We start from the raw sequence: 17,500 nt of genomic DNA, 5'->3' as shown, positions 1-17,500 counted from the left end.
TCACCTCCAACACTAAACTACAACACTCACCTCCAACACTAAACTACAACACTCTCACCTCCAACACTAAACTACAACACTCACCTCCAACACTAAACTACAACACTCTCACCTCCAACACTAAACTACAACACTCTCACCTCCAACACTAAACTACAACACTCTCACCTCCAACACTAAACTACAACACTCACCTCCAACACTAAACTACAACACTCACCTCCAACACTAGACTGCAACACTCTCACCTCCAACACTAAACTACAACACTCACACCTCCAACACTAAACTACAACACTCTCACCTCCAACACTAGACTGCAACACTCTCCCCTCCAACACTAAACTACAACACTCACACCTCCAACACTAGACTGCAATACTCTCCCCTCCAACACTAAACTACAACACTCTCACCTCCAACACTAAACTACAATACTCACACCTCCAACACTAGACTGCAATACTCTCCCCTCCAACACTAGACTGCAACACTCTCACCTCCAACACTAGACTGCAACACTCTCACCTCCAACACTAGACTGCAACACTCTCACCTCCAACACTAAACTATAACACTCACACCTCCAACACTAAACTACAACACTCACACCTCCAACACTGGACGATAGACAACAACTACGACAGTGGGAGAGGTGGTGTTGGAGAAAATTATCGCCAGCATCGCAGTGTTGCCTCCAACAGATACAATATACACACAAACACCAATTTTAAGTTTGGAGATGAGTTTAGTGGCGTACCCAGCGGGGTACTGGGAGATACCGGGGTACTGGGAGATACCGGGGTACTGGGAGATACCGGGGTACTGGGAGACACCGGGGTACTGGGAGATACCGGGGTACTGGGAGACACCTGGGTACTGGGAGATACCGGGGTACTGGGAGATACCGGGGTACTGGGAGATACCAGGGTACTGGGAGACACCGGGGTACTGGGAGATACCGGGGTACTGGGAGATACCGGGGTACTGGGAGATACCGGGGTACTGGGAGATACCGGGGTACTGGGAGACACCGGGGTACTGGGAGACACCGGGGTACTGGGAGATACCGGGGTACTGGGAGACACCGGGGTACTGGGAGATACCGGGGTACTGGGAGATACCGGGGTACTGGGAGATACCGGGGTACTGGGAGATACCGGGGTACTGGGAGACACCGGTGTACTGGGAGACACCGGGGTACTGGGAGACACCGGGGTACTGGGAGATACCGGGGTACTGGGAGATACCGGGGTACTGGGAGACACCGGGGTACTGGGAGATACCGGGGTACTGGGAGATACCGGGGTACTGGGAGACACCGGGGTACTGGGAGACACCGGGGTACTGGGAGACACCGGGGTACTGGGAGACACCGGGGTACTGGGAGACACCGGGGTACTGGGAGACACCGGGGTACTGGGAGATACCGGGGTACTGGGAGACACCAGGGTACTGGGAGATACCGGGGTACTGGGAGATACCGGGGTACTGGGAGATACCGGGGTACTGGGAGACACCAGGGTACTGGGAGACACCGGGGTACTGGGAGACACCGGGGTACTGGGAGATACCGGGGTACTGGGAGATACCGGGGTACTGGGAGACACCGGGGTACTGGGAGATACCGGGGTACTGGGAGACACCGGGGTACTGGGAGATACCGGGGTACTGGGAGATACCGGGGTACTGGGAGATACCGGGGTACTGGGAGATACCAGGGTACTGGGAGATACCGGGGTACTGGGAGATACCGGGGTACTGGGAGACACCGGGGTACTGGGAGATACCGGGGTACTGGGAGACACCGGGGTACTGGGAGATACCGGGGTACTGGGAGATACCGGGGTACTGGGAGATACCGGGGTACTGGGAGACACCGGGGTACTGGGAGACACCAGGGTACTGGGAGACACCAGGGTACTGGGAGATACCGGGGTACTGGGAGATACCGGGGTACTGGGAAATACAGGGGTACTGGGAGATACCGGGGTACTGGGAGACACCAGGGTACTGGGAGATACCGGGGTACTGGGAGATACCGGGGTACTGGGAGATACCGGGGTACTGGGAGACACCAGGGTACTGGGAGACACCAGGGTACTGGGAGACACCGGGGTACTGGGAGACACCAGGGTACTGGGAGATACCGGGGTACTGGGAGATACCGGGGTACTGGGAGATACCGGGGTACTGGGAAATACCGGGGTACTGGGAGACACCAGGGTACTGGGAGATACCGGGGTACTGGGAGATACCGGGGTACTGGGAGATACCGGGGTACTGGGAGACACCGGGGTACTGGGAGATACCGGGGTACTGGGAGATACCGGGGTACTGGGAGATACCGGGGTACTGGGAGACACCGGGGTACTGGGAGATACCGGGGTACTGGGAGATACCGGGGTACTGAGAGATACCGGGGTACTGGGAGATACCGGGGTACTGGGAGACACCGGGGTACTGGGAGACACCGGGGTACTGGGAGATACCGGGGTACTGGGAGACACCGGGGTACTGGGAGATACCGGGGTACTGGGAGATACCGGGGTACTGGGAGATACCGGGGTACTGGGAGACACCAGGGTACTGGGAGATACCGAGGTACTGGGAGATACCGGGGTACTGGGAGAGACCGGGGTACTGGGAGATACCGGGGTACTGGGAGATACCGGGGTACTGGGAGACACCATGGTACTGGGAGACACCGGGGTACTGGGAGACACCGGGGGTACTGGGAGACACCGGGGTACTGGGAGATACCGGGGTACTGGGAGACACCGGGGTACTGGGAGATACCGGGGTACTAGGAGATACCGGGGTACTGGGAGATACCGGGGTACTGGGAGACACCGGGGTACTGGGAGATACCGGGGTACTGGGAGATACCGGGGTACTGGGAGATACCGGGGTACTGGGAGATACCGGGGTACTGGGAGACACCGGGGTACTGGGAGATACCGGGGTACTGGGAGACACCAGGGTACTGGGAGATACCGGGGTACTGGGAGATACCGGGGTACTGGGAGATACCGGGGTACTGGGAGACACCGGGGTACTGGGAGACACCGGGGTACTGGGAGACACCAGGGTACTGGGAGATACCGGGGTACTGGGAGATACCGGGGTACTGGGAAATACCGGGGTACTGGGAGATACCGGGGTACTGGGAGATACCGGGGTACTGGGAGATACCGGGGTACTGGGAGATACCGGGGTACTGGAAGATACCGGGGTACTGGGAGACACCGGGGTACTGGGAGACACCGGGGTACTGGGAGATACCGGGGTACTGGGAGACACCGGGGTACTGGGAGATACCGGGGTACTGGGAGATACCGGGGTACTGGGAGACACCGGGGTACTGGGAGATACCGGGGTACTGGGAGATACCGGGGTACTGGGAGACACCGGGGGACTGGGAGATACCGGGGTACTGGGAGACACCGGGGTACTGGGAGATACCGGGGTACTGGGAGACACCAGGGTACTGGGAGATACCGGGGTACTGGGAGATACCGGGGTACTGGGAGATACCGGGGTACTGGGAGATACCGGGGTACTGGGAGATACCGGGGTACTGGGAGACACCGGGGTACTGGGAGATACCGGGGTACTGGGAGACACCGGGGTACTGAGAGATACCGGGGTACTGGGAGATACCGGGGTACTGGGAGACACCGGGGTACTGGGAGACACCGGGGTACTGGGAGATACCGGGGTACTGGGAGACACCGGGGTACTGGGAGATACCGGGGTACTGGGAGATACCGGGGTACTGGGAGACACCGGGGTACTGGGAGATACCGAGGTACTGGGAGATACCGGGGTACTGGGAGATACCGGGGTACTGGCAGATACCGGGGTACTGGGAGACACCAGGGTACTGGGAGACACCGGGGTACTGGGAGACACCGGGGTACTGGGAGACACCGGGGTACTGGGAGATACCGGGGTACTGGGAGATACCGGGGTACTGGGAGATACCGGGGTACTGGGAGACACCGGGGTACTGGGAGATACCGGGGTACTGGGAGATACCAGGGTACTGGGAGATACCGGGGTACTGGGAGATACCGGGGTACTGGGAGATACCGGGGTACTGGGAGACACCGGGGTACTGGGAGATACCGGGGTACTGGGAGACACCGGGGTACTGGGAGATACCGGGGTACTGGGAGATACCGGGGTACTGGGAGATACCGGGGTACTGGGAGACACCGGGGTACTGGGAGATACCGGGGTACTGGGAGACACCGGTACTGGAGACAGTACTGGGAGACACCGGGGTACTGGGAGACACCGGGGTACGGGGTACTGGGAGATACCGGGGTACTGGGAGATACCGGGGTACTGGGAGATACCGGGGTACTGGGAGATACCGGGGTACTGGGAGACACCGGGGTACTGGGAGACACCGGGGTACTGGGAGACACCGGGGTACTGGGAGATACCGGGGTACTGGGAGATACCGGGGTACTGGGAGACACCGGGGTACTGGGAGATACCGGGGTACTGGGAGATACCGGGGTACTGGGAGATACCGGGGTACTGGGAGACACCGGGGTACTGGGAGATACCGGGGTACTGGGAGATACCGGGGTACTGGGAGATACCGGGGTACTGGGAGATACCAGGGTACTGGGAGATACCGGGGTACTGGGAGACACCGGGGTACTGGGAGATACCGGGGTACTGGGAGACACCGGGGTACTGGGAGATACCGGGGTACTGGGAGATACCGGGGTACTGGGAGATACCGGGGTACTGGGAGATACCGGGGTACTGGAGACAGTACTGGGAGACACCTGGGTACTGGGAGACACCGGGGTACTGGGAGATACCGGGGTACTGGGAGATACCGGGGTACTGGGAGATACCGGGGTACTGGGAAATACCGGGGTACTGGGAGATACCGGGGTACTGGGAGACACCAGGGTACTGGGAGATACCGGGGTACTGGGAGATACCGGGGTACTGGGAGATACCGGGGTACTGGGAGACACCAGGGTACTGGGAGACACCAGGGTACTGGGAGACACCGGGGTACTGGGAGACACCGGGGTACTGGGAGATACCGGGGTACTGGGAGATACCGGGGTACTGGGAGATACCGGGGTACTGGGAGATACCGGGGTACTGGGAGACACCGGTGTACTGGGAGACACCGGGGTACTGGGAGATACCGGGGTACTGGGAGATACCGGGGTACTGGGAGATACCGGGGTACTGGGAGACACCGGGGTACTGGGAGATACTGGGGTACTGGGAGATACCGGGGTACTGGGAGACAGACTGAGAGATACCGGGGTACTGGGAGATACCGGGGTACTGGGAGACACCGGGGTACTGGGAGACACCGGGGTACTGGGAGATACCGGGGTACTGGGAGACACCGGGGTACTGGGAGATACCGGGGTACTGGGAGATACCGGGGTACTGGGAGACACCGGGGTACTGGGAGATACCGGGGTACTGGGAGATACCGGGGTACTGGGAGATACCGGGGTACTGGGAGACACCGGGGTACTGGGAGACACCGGGGTACTGGGAGACACCGGGGTACTGGGAGACACCGGGGTACTGGGAGACACCGGGGTACTGGGAGATACCGGGGTACTGGGAGATACCGGGGTACTGGGAGATACCTGGGAGATACCGGGGTACTGGGAGATACCGGGGTACTGGAGAGACCGGGGTACTGGGAGACACCGGGGTACTGGGAGACACCGGGGTACTGGGAGACACCAGGGTACTGGGAGATACCAGGGTACTGGGAGATACCGGGGTACTGGGAGATACCGGGGTACTGGGAGACACCGGGGTACTGGGAGACACCGGGGTACTGGGAGACACCGGGGTACTGGGAGATACCGGGGTACTGGGAGATACCGGGGTACTGGGAGATACCGGGGTACTGGGAGATACCGGGGTACTGGGAGACACCGGGGTACTGGGAGATACCGGGGTACTGGGAGATACCGGGGTACTGGGAGATACCGGGGTACTGGGAGATACCGGGGTACTGGAAGATAACGGGGTACTGGGAGACACCGGGGTACTGGGAGACACCGGGGTACTGGGAGATACCGGGGTACTGGGAGACACCGGGGTACTGGGAGATACCGGGGTACTGGGAGATACCGGGGTACTGGGAGACACCTGGGTACTGGGAGATACCGGGGTACTGGGAGATACCTGGGAGACACCGGGGTACTGGGAGATACCGGGGTACTGGGAGACACCGGGGTACTGGGAGACACCCGGGGACTGGGAGAGACCGGGGTACCGGGAGATACCGGGGTACTGGGAGATACCGGGGTACTGGGAGAGACCGGGGTACTGGGAGACACCGGTGTACTGGGAGACACCGGGGTACTGGGAGATACCGGGGTACTGGGAGATACCGGGGTACTGGGAGATACCGGGGTACTGGGAGACACCGGGGTACTGGGAGATACCGGGGTACTACCGGGGTACTCGGAGACACCGGGGTACTGCGAGAAACCGGGGTACTGGGAGATACCGGGGTACTGGGAGACACCGGGGTACTGGGAGACACCGGGGTACTGGGAGATACCGGGGTACTGGGAGACACCGGGGTACTGGGAGATACCGGGGTACTGGGAGATACCGGGGTACTGGGAGATACCGAGGTACTGGGAGATACCGGGGTACTGAGAGATACCGGGGTACTGGGAGACACCAGAGTACTGGGAGACACCGGGGTACTGGGAGACACCGGGGTACTGGGAGACACCGGGGTACTGGGAGATACCGGGGTACTGGGAGACACCGGGGTACTGGGAGATACCGGGGTACTGGGAGATACCGGGGTACTGGGAGATACCGGGGTACTGGGAGACACCGGGGTACTGGGAGATACCGGGGTACTGGGAGATACCGGGGTACTGGGAGATACCGGGGTACTGGGAGATACCGGGGTACTGGGAGACACCGGGGTACTGGGAGACACCGGGGTACTGGGAGACACCGGGGTACTGGGAGATACCGGGGTACTGGGACATACCGGGGTACTGGGAGATACCGGGGTACTGGGAGACACCGGGGTACTGGGAGATACCGGGGTACTGGGAGATACCGGGGTACTGGGAGATACCGGGGTACTGGGAGATACCGGGGTACTGGGAGATACCGGGGTACTGGGAGACACCGGTGTACTGGGAGACACCGGGGTACTGGGAGACACCGGGGTACTGGGAGATACCGGGGGTACTGGGAGATACCGGGGTACTGGGAGACACCGGGGTACTGGGAGATACCGGGGTACTGGGAGATACCGGGGTACTGGGAGACACCGGGGTACTGGGAGACACCGGGGTACTGGGAGACACCGGGGTACTGGGAGACACCGGGGTACTGGGAGACACCGGGGTACTGGGAGATACCGGGGTACTGGGAGATACCGGGGTACTGGGAGACACCGGGGTACTGGGAGACACCGGGGTACTGGGAGATACCGGGGTACTGGGAGATACCGGGGTACTGGGAGACACCGGGGTACTGGGAGACACCGGGGTACTGGGAGACACCGGGGTACTGGGAGATACCGGGGTACTGGGAGACACCGGGGTACTGGGAGATACCGGGGTACTGGGAGATACCGGGGTACTGGGAGATACCGGGGTACTGGGAGATACCGGGGTACTGGGAGATACCGGGGTACTGGGAGATACCGGGGTACTGGGAGACACCGGGGTACTGGGAGACACCGGGGTACTGGGAGACCGGGGTACTGGGAGATACCGGGGTACTGGGAGATACCGGGGTACTGGGAGATACCGGGGTACTGGGAGATACCGGGGTACTGGGAGACACCTGGGTACTGGGAGACACCGGGGTACTGGGAGAGACCGGGGTACTGGGAGATACCGGGGTACTGGGAGATACCGGGGTACTGGGAAATACCGGGGTACTGGGAGATACCGGGGTACTGGGAGACACCGGGGTACTGGGAGATACCGGGGTACTGGGAGATACCGGGGTACTGGGAGATACCGGGGTACTGGGAGACACCAGGGTACTGGGAGACACCAGGGTACTGGGAGACACCGGGGTACTGGGAGACACCAGGGTACTGGGAGATACCGGGGTACTGGGAGATACCGGGGTACTGGGAGATACCGGGGTACTGGGAAATACCGGGGTACTGGGAGACACCAGGGTACTGGGAGATACCGGGGTACTGGGAGATACCGGGGTACTGGGAGATACCGGGGTACTGGGAGATACCGGGGTACTGGGAGACACCGGTGTACTGGGAGACACCGGGGTACTGGGAGATACCGGGGTACTGGGAGATACCGGGGTACTGGGAGATACCGGGGTACTGAGAGATACCGGGGTACTGGGAGACACCGGGGTACTGGGAGACACCGGGGTACTGGGAGATACCGGGGTACTGGGAGATACCGGGGTACTGGGAGATACCGGGGTACTGGGAGACACCAGGGTACTGGGAGATACCGAGGTACTGGGAGATACCGGGGTACTGGGAGATACCGGGGTACTGGGAGATACCGGGGTACTGGGAGATACCGGGGTACTGGGAGACACCAGGGTACTGGGAGACACCGGGGTACTGGGAGACACCGGGGTACTGGGAGATACCGGGGTACTGGGAGACACCGGGGTACTGGGAGATACCGGGGTACTGGGAGATACCGGGGTACTGGGAGACACCGGGGTACTGGGAGATACCGGGGTACTGGGAGACACCAGGGTACTGGGAGATACCGGGGTACTGGGAGATACCGGGGTACTGGGAGATACCGGGGTACTGGGAGACACCGGGGTACTGGGAGACACTGGGGTACTGGGAGACACCAGGGTACTGGGAGATACCGGGGTACTGGGAGATACCGGGGTACTGGGAGATACCGGGGTACTGGGAAATACCGGGGTACTGGGAGATACCGGGGTACTGGGAGACACCGGGGTACTGGGAGATACCGGGGTACTGGGAGATACCGGGGTACTGGGAGATACCGGGGTACTGGGAGACACCGGGGTACTGGGAGACACCGGGGTACTGGGAGAGACCGGGGTACTGGGAGACACCGGGGTACTGGGAGATACCGGGGTACTGGGAGATACCGGGGTACTGGGAGATACCGGGGTACTGGGAGACACCGGGGTACTGGGAGATACCGGGGTACTGGGAGATACCGGGGTACTGGGAGACACCAGGGTACTGGGAGATACCGGGGTACTGGGAGATACCGGGGTACTGGGAGATACCGGGGTACTGGGAGACACCGGGGTACTGGGAGACACCGGTGTACTGGGAGACACCGGGGTACTGGGAGATACCGGGGTACTGGGAGACACCGGGGTACTGGGAGACACCGGGGTACTGGGAGATACCGGGGTACTGGGAGACACCGGGGTACTGGGAGACACCGGGGTACTGAGAGATACCGGGGTACTGGGAGATACCGGGGTACTGGGAGACACCGGGGTACTGGGAGATACCGGGGTACTGGGAGACACCGGGGTACTGGGAGACACCGGGGTACTGGGAGATACCGGGGTACTGGGAGATACCGGGGTACTGGGAGACACCAGGGTACTGGGAGATACCGAGGTACTGGGAGATACCGGGGTACTGGGAGATACCGGGGTACTGGGAGATACCGGGGTACTGGGAGATACCGGGGTACTGGGAGACACCAGGGTACTGGGAGACACCGGGGTACTGGGAGACACCGGGGTACTGGGAGACACCGGGGTACTGGGAGATACCGGGGTACTGGGAGACACCGGGGTACTGGGAGATACCGGGGTACTGGGAGATACCGGGGTACTGGGAGATACCGGGGTACTGGGAGACACCGGGGTACTGGGAGATACCGGGGTACTGGGAGATACCGGGGTACTGGGAGATACCAGGGTACTGGGAGATACCGGGGTACTGGGAGATACCGGGGTACTGGGAGACACCGGGGTACTGGGAGACACCGGGGTACTGGGAGACACCGGGGTACTGGGAGATACCGGGGTACTGGGAGATACCGGGGTACTGGGAGATACCGGGGTACTGGGAGACACCGGGGTACTGGGAGACACCGGGGTACTGGGAGACACCAGGGTACTGGGAGATACCGGGGTACTGGGAGATACCGGGGTACTGGGAGATACCGGGGTACTGGGAGACACCGGGGTACTGGGAGATACCGGGGTACTGGGAGATACCGGGGTACTGGGAGATACCGGGGTACTGGGAGATACCGGGGTACTGGAAGATACCGGGGTACTGGGAGACACCGGGGTACTGGGAGACACCGGGGTACTGGGAGATACCGGGGTACTGGGAGACACCGGGGTACTGGGAGATACCGGGGTACTGGGAGATACCGGGGTACTGGGAGACACCAGGGTACTGGGAGATACCGGGGTACTGGGAGATACCGGGGTACTGGGAGACACCGGGGTACTGGGAGATACCGGGGTACTGGGAGACACCGGGGTACTGGGAGATACCGGGGTACTGGGAGATACCGGGGTACTGGGAGACACCGGGGTACTGGGAGACACCGGGGTACTGGGAGATACCGGGGTACTGGGAGATACCGGGGTACTGGGAGATACCGGGGTACTGGGAGACACAGGGGTTTACCTGGAGTTTACCTGGAGAGAGTTTCGGGGGTCAATGCCCCCGCGGCCCGGTCTGTGACCAGGTACTGGGGTACTGGGAGATACCGGGGTACTGGGAGATACCGGGGTACTGGGAGATACCGGGGTACTGGGAGATACCGAGGTATTTGGAGATACTGGGGTACTGGGAGATACCGGGGTACTGGGAGATACCGGGGTACTAGGAGATACCGGGGTACTGGGAGATACCGGAGTACTGGGAGACACCGGGGTACTGGGAGATACTGGGGTACTGGGAGATACCAGGGTACTGGGAGATACCGGGGTACTGGGAGACACTGGGGTACTGGGAGATACCGGGGTACTGGGAGACACCAGGGTACTGTGAGATACCGGGGTACTGGGAGATACCGGGGTGCTGGGAGACACCGGGGTACTGGGAGACACCGGGGTACTGGGAGATACCGGGGTACTGGGAGATACCGGGGTACTGGGAGATGTGAGGGTATTGGGAGATACCCTAGTACTGGGAGATACCGGGGTACTGGGAGAAACCGGGGTACTGGGAGATACCGGGGTACTGGGAGAAACCGGGGTACTGGGAGACACTGGGGTACTGGGAGACACTGGGGTACTGGGAGACACCCGGGTACTGGGAGAGACTGGGGTACTGGGAGACACCGGGGTACTGGGAGACACCGGAGTACTGGGAGACACCGGGGTACTGGGAGACACCGGGGTACTGGGAGACACCGGGGTACTGGAGGAGGGACACCGGTGTACTGGGAGAGGGGGACACTGGGGTACTGGGGGAGGCACTGGGGTACTGGGAGTGACACTGGTGGAGGCACTGGGTTACTGGGGGGGACATTGGGTACTGGGGAGACACTGGGGTACTGGGGAAACACTGTGGTACTGGGGGAAGGACACCGGGGTACTGGAGAGGGGAGACACTGGGGTCTTGGGGAGGGGAGACACTGGGGTACTGGGGAGGGGAGACACTGGGGTACTGGGGAGGGGAGACACTGGGGTACTGGGGAGTGGAGACACTGGGGTTCTGGGGAGGGAAGACACTTCGGTACTGGGGAGGGGGACACTGAGGTACTGAGGAGACACTTGGGTCCTGGGGGAGACACTGGGGTACTGGGGAGACACGGGGGTACTGGGGAGGAGAGACACTGGGGTTCTGGGGAGGGAAGACACTTGGGTACTGGGGAGGGGACACTGAGGTACTGGGATACTGGGGAAGGGACACTGGGGTGCTGGCGAGGGGGGAAACTGGGGGAGACACTGGGTTACAGGGGAGGGGGACATTGAGGTACTGGGGAGACATTGGGTACTGGGGAGAGGGACACTGGGGGAGTGACCATGAGGGAGACACTGGGGGAGGGACACTGATGGAAACACTGGGGGAGGGACACTGATGGAAACACTGGGGGAGGGACACTGATGGAAACACTGGGGGAGGGACACTGATGGAAACACTGGGGGAGGGACACTGATGGAAACACTGGGGGAGGGACACTGATGGAAACACTGGGGGAGGGACACTGATGGAAACACTGGGGGAGGGACACTGATGGAAACACTTGGGGAGGGACACTGATGGAAACACTGGTGGAGGGACACTGGGGGAGGGACACAGGGGGAGGGACACAGGGGGAAGGACACTGGGGGAGGGACACGGGCGGAGGGACACAGGGAGGGACACTGGGGGAGGGACCCTGGGGGACGGACACAGGGGGAGGGACACGGGGAGGGACACAGGGGGAGGGACACTGGGGGAGGGACACTGGGGGAGGGACACAGGGGGAGGGACACAGGGGGAGGGACACTGGGGGAGGGACACTGGGGGAGGGACACTGGGGGAGGGACACTGGGGAGGGACACTGGGGGAGGGACACAGGGGGAGGGACACTGGGGGAGGGACACTGGGGGAGGGACACAGGGGGAGGGACACTGGGGGAGGGACACAGGGGGAGGGACACTGGGGGAGGGACACAGGGGGAGCGACAGTGGGGGAGGGACACAGGGGGAGGGACACTGGGAGAGAGACACTGGGGGAGGGACACAGGGGGAGGGACACAGGGGGAGGGACACAGGGGGAAGGACACTGGGGGAGGGACACTGGGGGAGGGACACTGGGGGAGGGACACAGTGGGGGAGGGACACAGGGGGAGGGACACTGGGAGAGAGACACTGGGGGAGGGACACAGGGGGAGGGACACAGGGGGAGGGACACAGGGGGAGGGACACTGGGGGAGGGACACTGGGGGAGGGACAGGTGTGAGAGAGAAACAGGAAGCGAGAGAGAGATTAATTTTTTATTAATTACTTATTAATTTTAGGTAATTAGAGATTGAACATAGTTAATTGTAGTCAGGTCGTTAATTATGTAAACAATTTACAACTATCAAACAGTAATATCATGTATCCAGAGGATATTTACACGAATATTCCAATATTTACACGAATATTCCAATATTTACACGAATATTCCAATATTTTCACAAATATTCCAATATTTATACGAATATTTCAATATTTACAAGAATATTCCTATATTTACACGAATATTTCAATATTTACACGAATATTCCTATATTTACACGAATATTCCAATATTTACACGAATATTCCAATATTTACACGAATATTTCAATATTTACACGAATATTCCAATATTTATACGAATATTTCAATATTTACACGAATATTCCTATATTTACACGAATATTCCAATATTTACACGAATATTTCAATATTTACACGAATATTTCAATATTTACACGAATATTCCAATATTTACACGAATATTCCTATATTTACACGAATATTCCTATATTTACACGAATATTCCTGTATTTACACGAATATTCCCATATTTACACGAATATTCCCATATTTATACGAATATTCCCATATTTACACGAATATTCCTATATTTACACGAATATTCCAATATTTACACGAATATTCCAATATTTACACGAATATTTCAATATTTACACGAATATTTCAATATTTACACGAATATTCCAATATTTACACGAATATTCCAATATTTACACGAATATTCCTACATTTACACGAATATTCCTATATTTACACGAATATTCCTATATTTACACGAATATTTCAATATTTACACGAATATTTCAATATTTACACGAATATTCCAATATTTACACGAATATTCCAATATTTACACGAATATTCCTATATTTACACGAATATTCCTATATTTACACGAATATTCCAATATTTACACGAATATTCCTATATTTACACGAATATTCCTATATTTACACGAATATTCCAATATTTACACGAATATTCCTATATTTACACGAATATTCCTATATTTACGCGAATATTCCTATATTTACACGAATATTCCAATATTTACACGAATATTCCAATATTTATACGAATATTCCAATATTTACACGAATATTCCTATATTTGCACGAATATTCCAATATTTACACGAATATTCCTACATTTACACGAATATTGCAATATTTACACGAATATTATGATAATTTTCGGGTTGTCATGTCAGTTACTTGATTTTTTCCTGATTTAAAATATCTGAACAGTTGTGTGTGTTGTGTGTGTTCTGTGTGTGTGTGTGTGTGTTGTGTGTGTGTGTGTGTGTTGTTTTTGTGTGTGTTGTGTGTGTGTGTGTGTTGTGTGCGTGTGTGTGTGTGTGTGTGTGTGTGTGTGTGTGTGTGTGTGTGTGTGTTTGTGTGTGTGTGTGTGTGTGTGTGTGTGTGTGTGTGTGTTTGTGTGTGTGTTTTGTGTGTGTGTGTGTGTTTTGTGTGCGTGTGTGTGTGTTGTGTGTGTGTGCGTGTGTGTGTGTTGTGTGTATGTGTGTATGTGTGTGTGTGTTTTGTGTGTGTGTGTGTGTATGTGTGTGTTTGTGTGTGTGTGTGTGTGTGTGCGCGTTGTGTGTGTAGTGTGTGTGTGTGTGTTGTGTGTGTGTGTTTGTGTGTGTGTGTGTGTGTGTGGTGTGTGTGTGTGTGTGTGTACTCACCTATTTACTCACCTATTTGTGGTTGCAGGGGTCGAGTCCTAGCTCCTGGCCCCGCCTCTTCACCGGTTGCTACTAGACCCTCTCTCTCCCCGCTCCATGAGCTTTATCAAACCTCGTCTTAAAACTGTGTATGGTTCCTGCCTCCACTACGTCATTTTCTAGGCTATTCCACTGCCTTACAACTCTATGACTGAAGAAATACTTCCTACTATCTCTCTGACTCATTTGTGTCTTCAACTTCCAATTGTGGCCTCTTGTTTCTGTGTCCCCTCCCTGGAACATCCTGTCCTTGTCCACCTTGTCTATTCCACGCAGTATTTTATATGTCGTTATCATGTCTCCCCTGACCCTCCTGTCCTCCAGTGTCGTCAGGCCGATTTCCCTTAATCTTTCTTCATAGGACATTCCCCTTAGCTCTGGAACTAACCTTGTTGCAAACCTTTGTACTTTCTCTAGTTTCTTGACGTGCTTTATCAAGTGCGGGTTCCAAACAGGTGCTGCATACTCCAGTATGGGCCTGACATACACGGTGTACAGTGTCTTGAATGATTCCTTACTAAGGTGTCGGAATGCTGTTCTCAGGTTTGCCAGGCGCCCATATGCTGCAGCAGTTATCTGATTGATGTGTGCTTCCGGAGACATGCTCGGTGTTATACTCACCCCAAGATCTTTCTCCTTGAGTGAGGTTTGCAGTCTTTGGCCACCTAGCCTATACTCTGTCTGTGGTCTTCTGTGCCCTTCCCCTATCTTCATGACTTTGCATTTGGCAGGATTAAATTCGAGAAGCCATTTGCTGGACCAGGTGTCCAGTCTGTCCAGGTCTCTTTGAAGTCCTGCCTGGTCCTCATCAGATTTAATTCTCCTCATTAACTTCACATCATCTGCAAACAGGGACACTTCTGAGTCTAACCCTTCCGTCATGTCGTTCACATATACCAAAAATAGCACTGGTCCTAGGACCGACCCCTGTGGGACCCCGCTCGTCACAGGTGCCCACTGTGATACATCATTACGTACCATGACTCGTTGTTGCCTCCCTGTCAGGTATTCTCTGATCCATTGCAGTGCCCTTCCTGTTATATGCGCCTGATGCTCTAGCTTCTGCACTAATCTCTTGTGAGGAACTGTGTCAAAGGCCTTCTTGCAGTCCAAGAAGATGCAATCAACCCACCCCTCTCTCTCTTGTCTTACTTCTGTTATTTTATCATAAAACTCCAGAAGGTTTGTGACACAGGATTTGCCTTCCGTGAATCCGTGCTGGTTGGCATTTATACTCCTGTTCCGTTCCAGGTGCTCCACCACTCTCCTCCTGATAATCTTCTTCATAATTTTGCATACTATACACGTCAATGACACAGGTCTATAGTTTAGTGCCTCTTTTCTGTCTCCTTTTTTGAAAATGGGAACTACATTTGCTGTCTTCCATACCTCAGGTAGTTGCCCAGTTTCCAGGGATGTGTTGAAGATTGTGGTAAGTGGTACGCACAACATATCTGCTCCCTCTCTAAGGACCCATGGAGAGATGTTGTCCGGTCCCATTGCCTTTGAGGTATCGATGTCCCTTAGCAGTTTCTTCACCTCCTCCTCATCTGTATGTATGTCGTCCAACACTTGTTGGTGTATTCCTTGTTGGTGTCCCCATCTGGTCTGTCCCCCCAGAGTCCTTCCTGTCTCTACTGTAAATACTTCCTTAAATCTCGTGTTGAGCTCCTCACATACCTCTTGATCGTTTCTTGTGAGTTCCCCACCTTCTTTCCTCAGCCTTATCACCTGGTCCTTGACTGTTGTCTTCTTCCTAATGTGGCTATACAGCAGTTTCGGGTCAGATTTGACTTTCGATGCTATGTCGTTTTCATACTGTCTCTGGGCCTCCCTCCTTATCTGCGCATACTCGTTTCTGGCTCTTCTACTAATCTCCTTGTTTTCCTGGGTCCTGTACCTTTTCCATTCTCTGTTGCACTTAGCTTTTGCCTCCCTACACCTTCGGGTAAACCAAGGACTCGTCTTGGTCTTCCTATTATTTCTGTTTCCCTTGGGAACAAAACTTTCCTCTGCCTCCTTGCACTTTGTTGCCACATAGTCCATCATCTCGTTTACTGATTTTCCTACCATTTCTCTGTCCCACTGAACCTCCTGCAGGAAGTTTCTCATACCTGTGTAGTCCCCCCTTTTATAGTTTGGCCTGTCCCCTTCAGTTCCTGTTACCTTCTCCACTTGTAACTCTACTATATAGTCAAAACTCAGAACCACATGATCGCTAGCTCCCAAGGGGCCTCTGCAAGTGATGTCCTCGATGTCTGAACTGCTCAGGGTGAACACAAGATCCAGTCTTGCTGGCTCATCCTCCCCTCTCTCTCTGGTTGTGTCCCTGACATGTTGATGCATGAGGTTTTCAAGTACCACATCCATCATCTTTGCTCTCCATGTTTCGGGACCCCCATGTGGCTCCAGGTTTTCCCAGTCGATCTCCCTGTGGTTGAAATCGCCCATTACCAGTAACTTTGCTCTGCTCGAGTGAGCTCTTCTTGCCACCTCAGCCAGTGTGTCCACCATCACCCTGTTGTTTTCTTTGTATCTCTCTTGGCCTCCTGCAGTTCTGTGGTGGGTTATACATCACTCCAATGACTACTTTATGTTCTCCTGGACTGAACTTGTACTCTACAATGTAGTCTCTTTCTCCAATCATGTCCATGCCTTCCATTTCCCTCAAATCCCCATTGGTGTTTTATGAGCAGTGCAACCCCTCCTCCCCTCTACTCCTTCTATCTTTCCTCAGGATCTGATATCCTGTTGGGAAGATTGTGTCTGTTATTATCTCAGCGTAGTTTTGTTTCTGTGACTGCT

At 56.2% G+C, this 17,500-nt stretch overlaps 2 protein-coding genes across 2 annotated transcripts in view; one reads left to right on the top strand and one right to left on the bottom strand.

Moving 5' to 3' along the window:
• The window catches only part of LOC138855409 (tyrosine-protein phosphatase Lar-like), a 1,956,413-nt gene that overhangs the window by 664,780 nt on the left and 1,274,133 nt on the right, over window positions 1–17,500 (top strand). The window lies entirely within an intron of this gene.
• On the bottom strand, window positions 6,734–7,688 carry LOC138855419 (sialidase-like; the record flags this gene model as incomplete). Its single annotated transcript, XM_070104707.1, is given in 2 exon segments — window positions 6,734–7,228; window positions 7,230–7,688. Coding segments are annotated over 2 exon segments (954 nt in total), but the record flags the coding sequence as incomplete, so codon positions are not given.

Source organism: Cherax quadricarinatus, chromosome 93, assembly GCF_038502225.1.
Source record: "Cherax quadricarinatus isolate ZL_2023a chromosome 93, ASM3850222v1, whole genome shotgun sequence".
NCBI lineage: Eukaryota > Metazoa > Arthropoda > Malacostraca > Decapoda > Parastacidae > Cherax > Cherax quadricarinatus.
The sequence above is the reverse complement of the archived record's forward strand: the minus strand, read 5'-3'. Positions and strand labels throughout refer to the sequence as shown.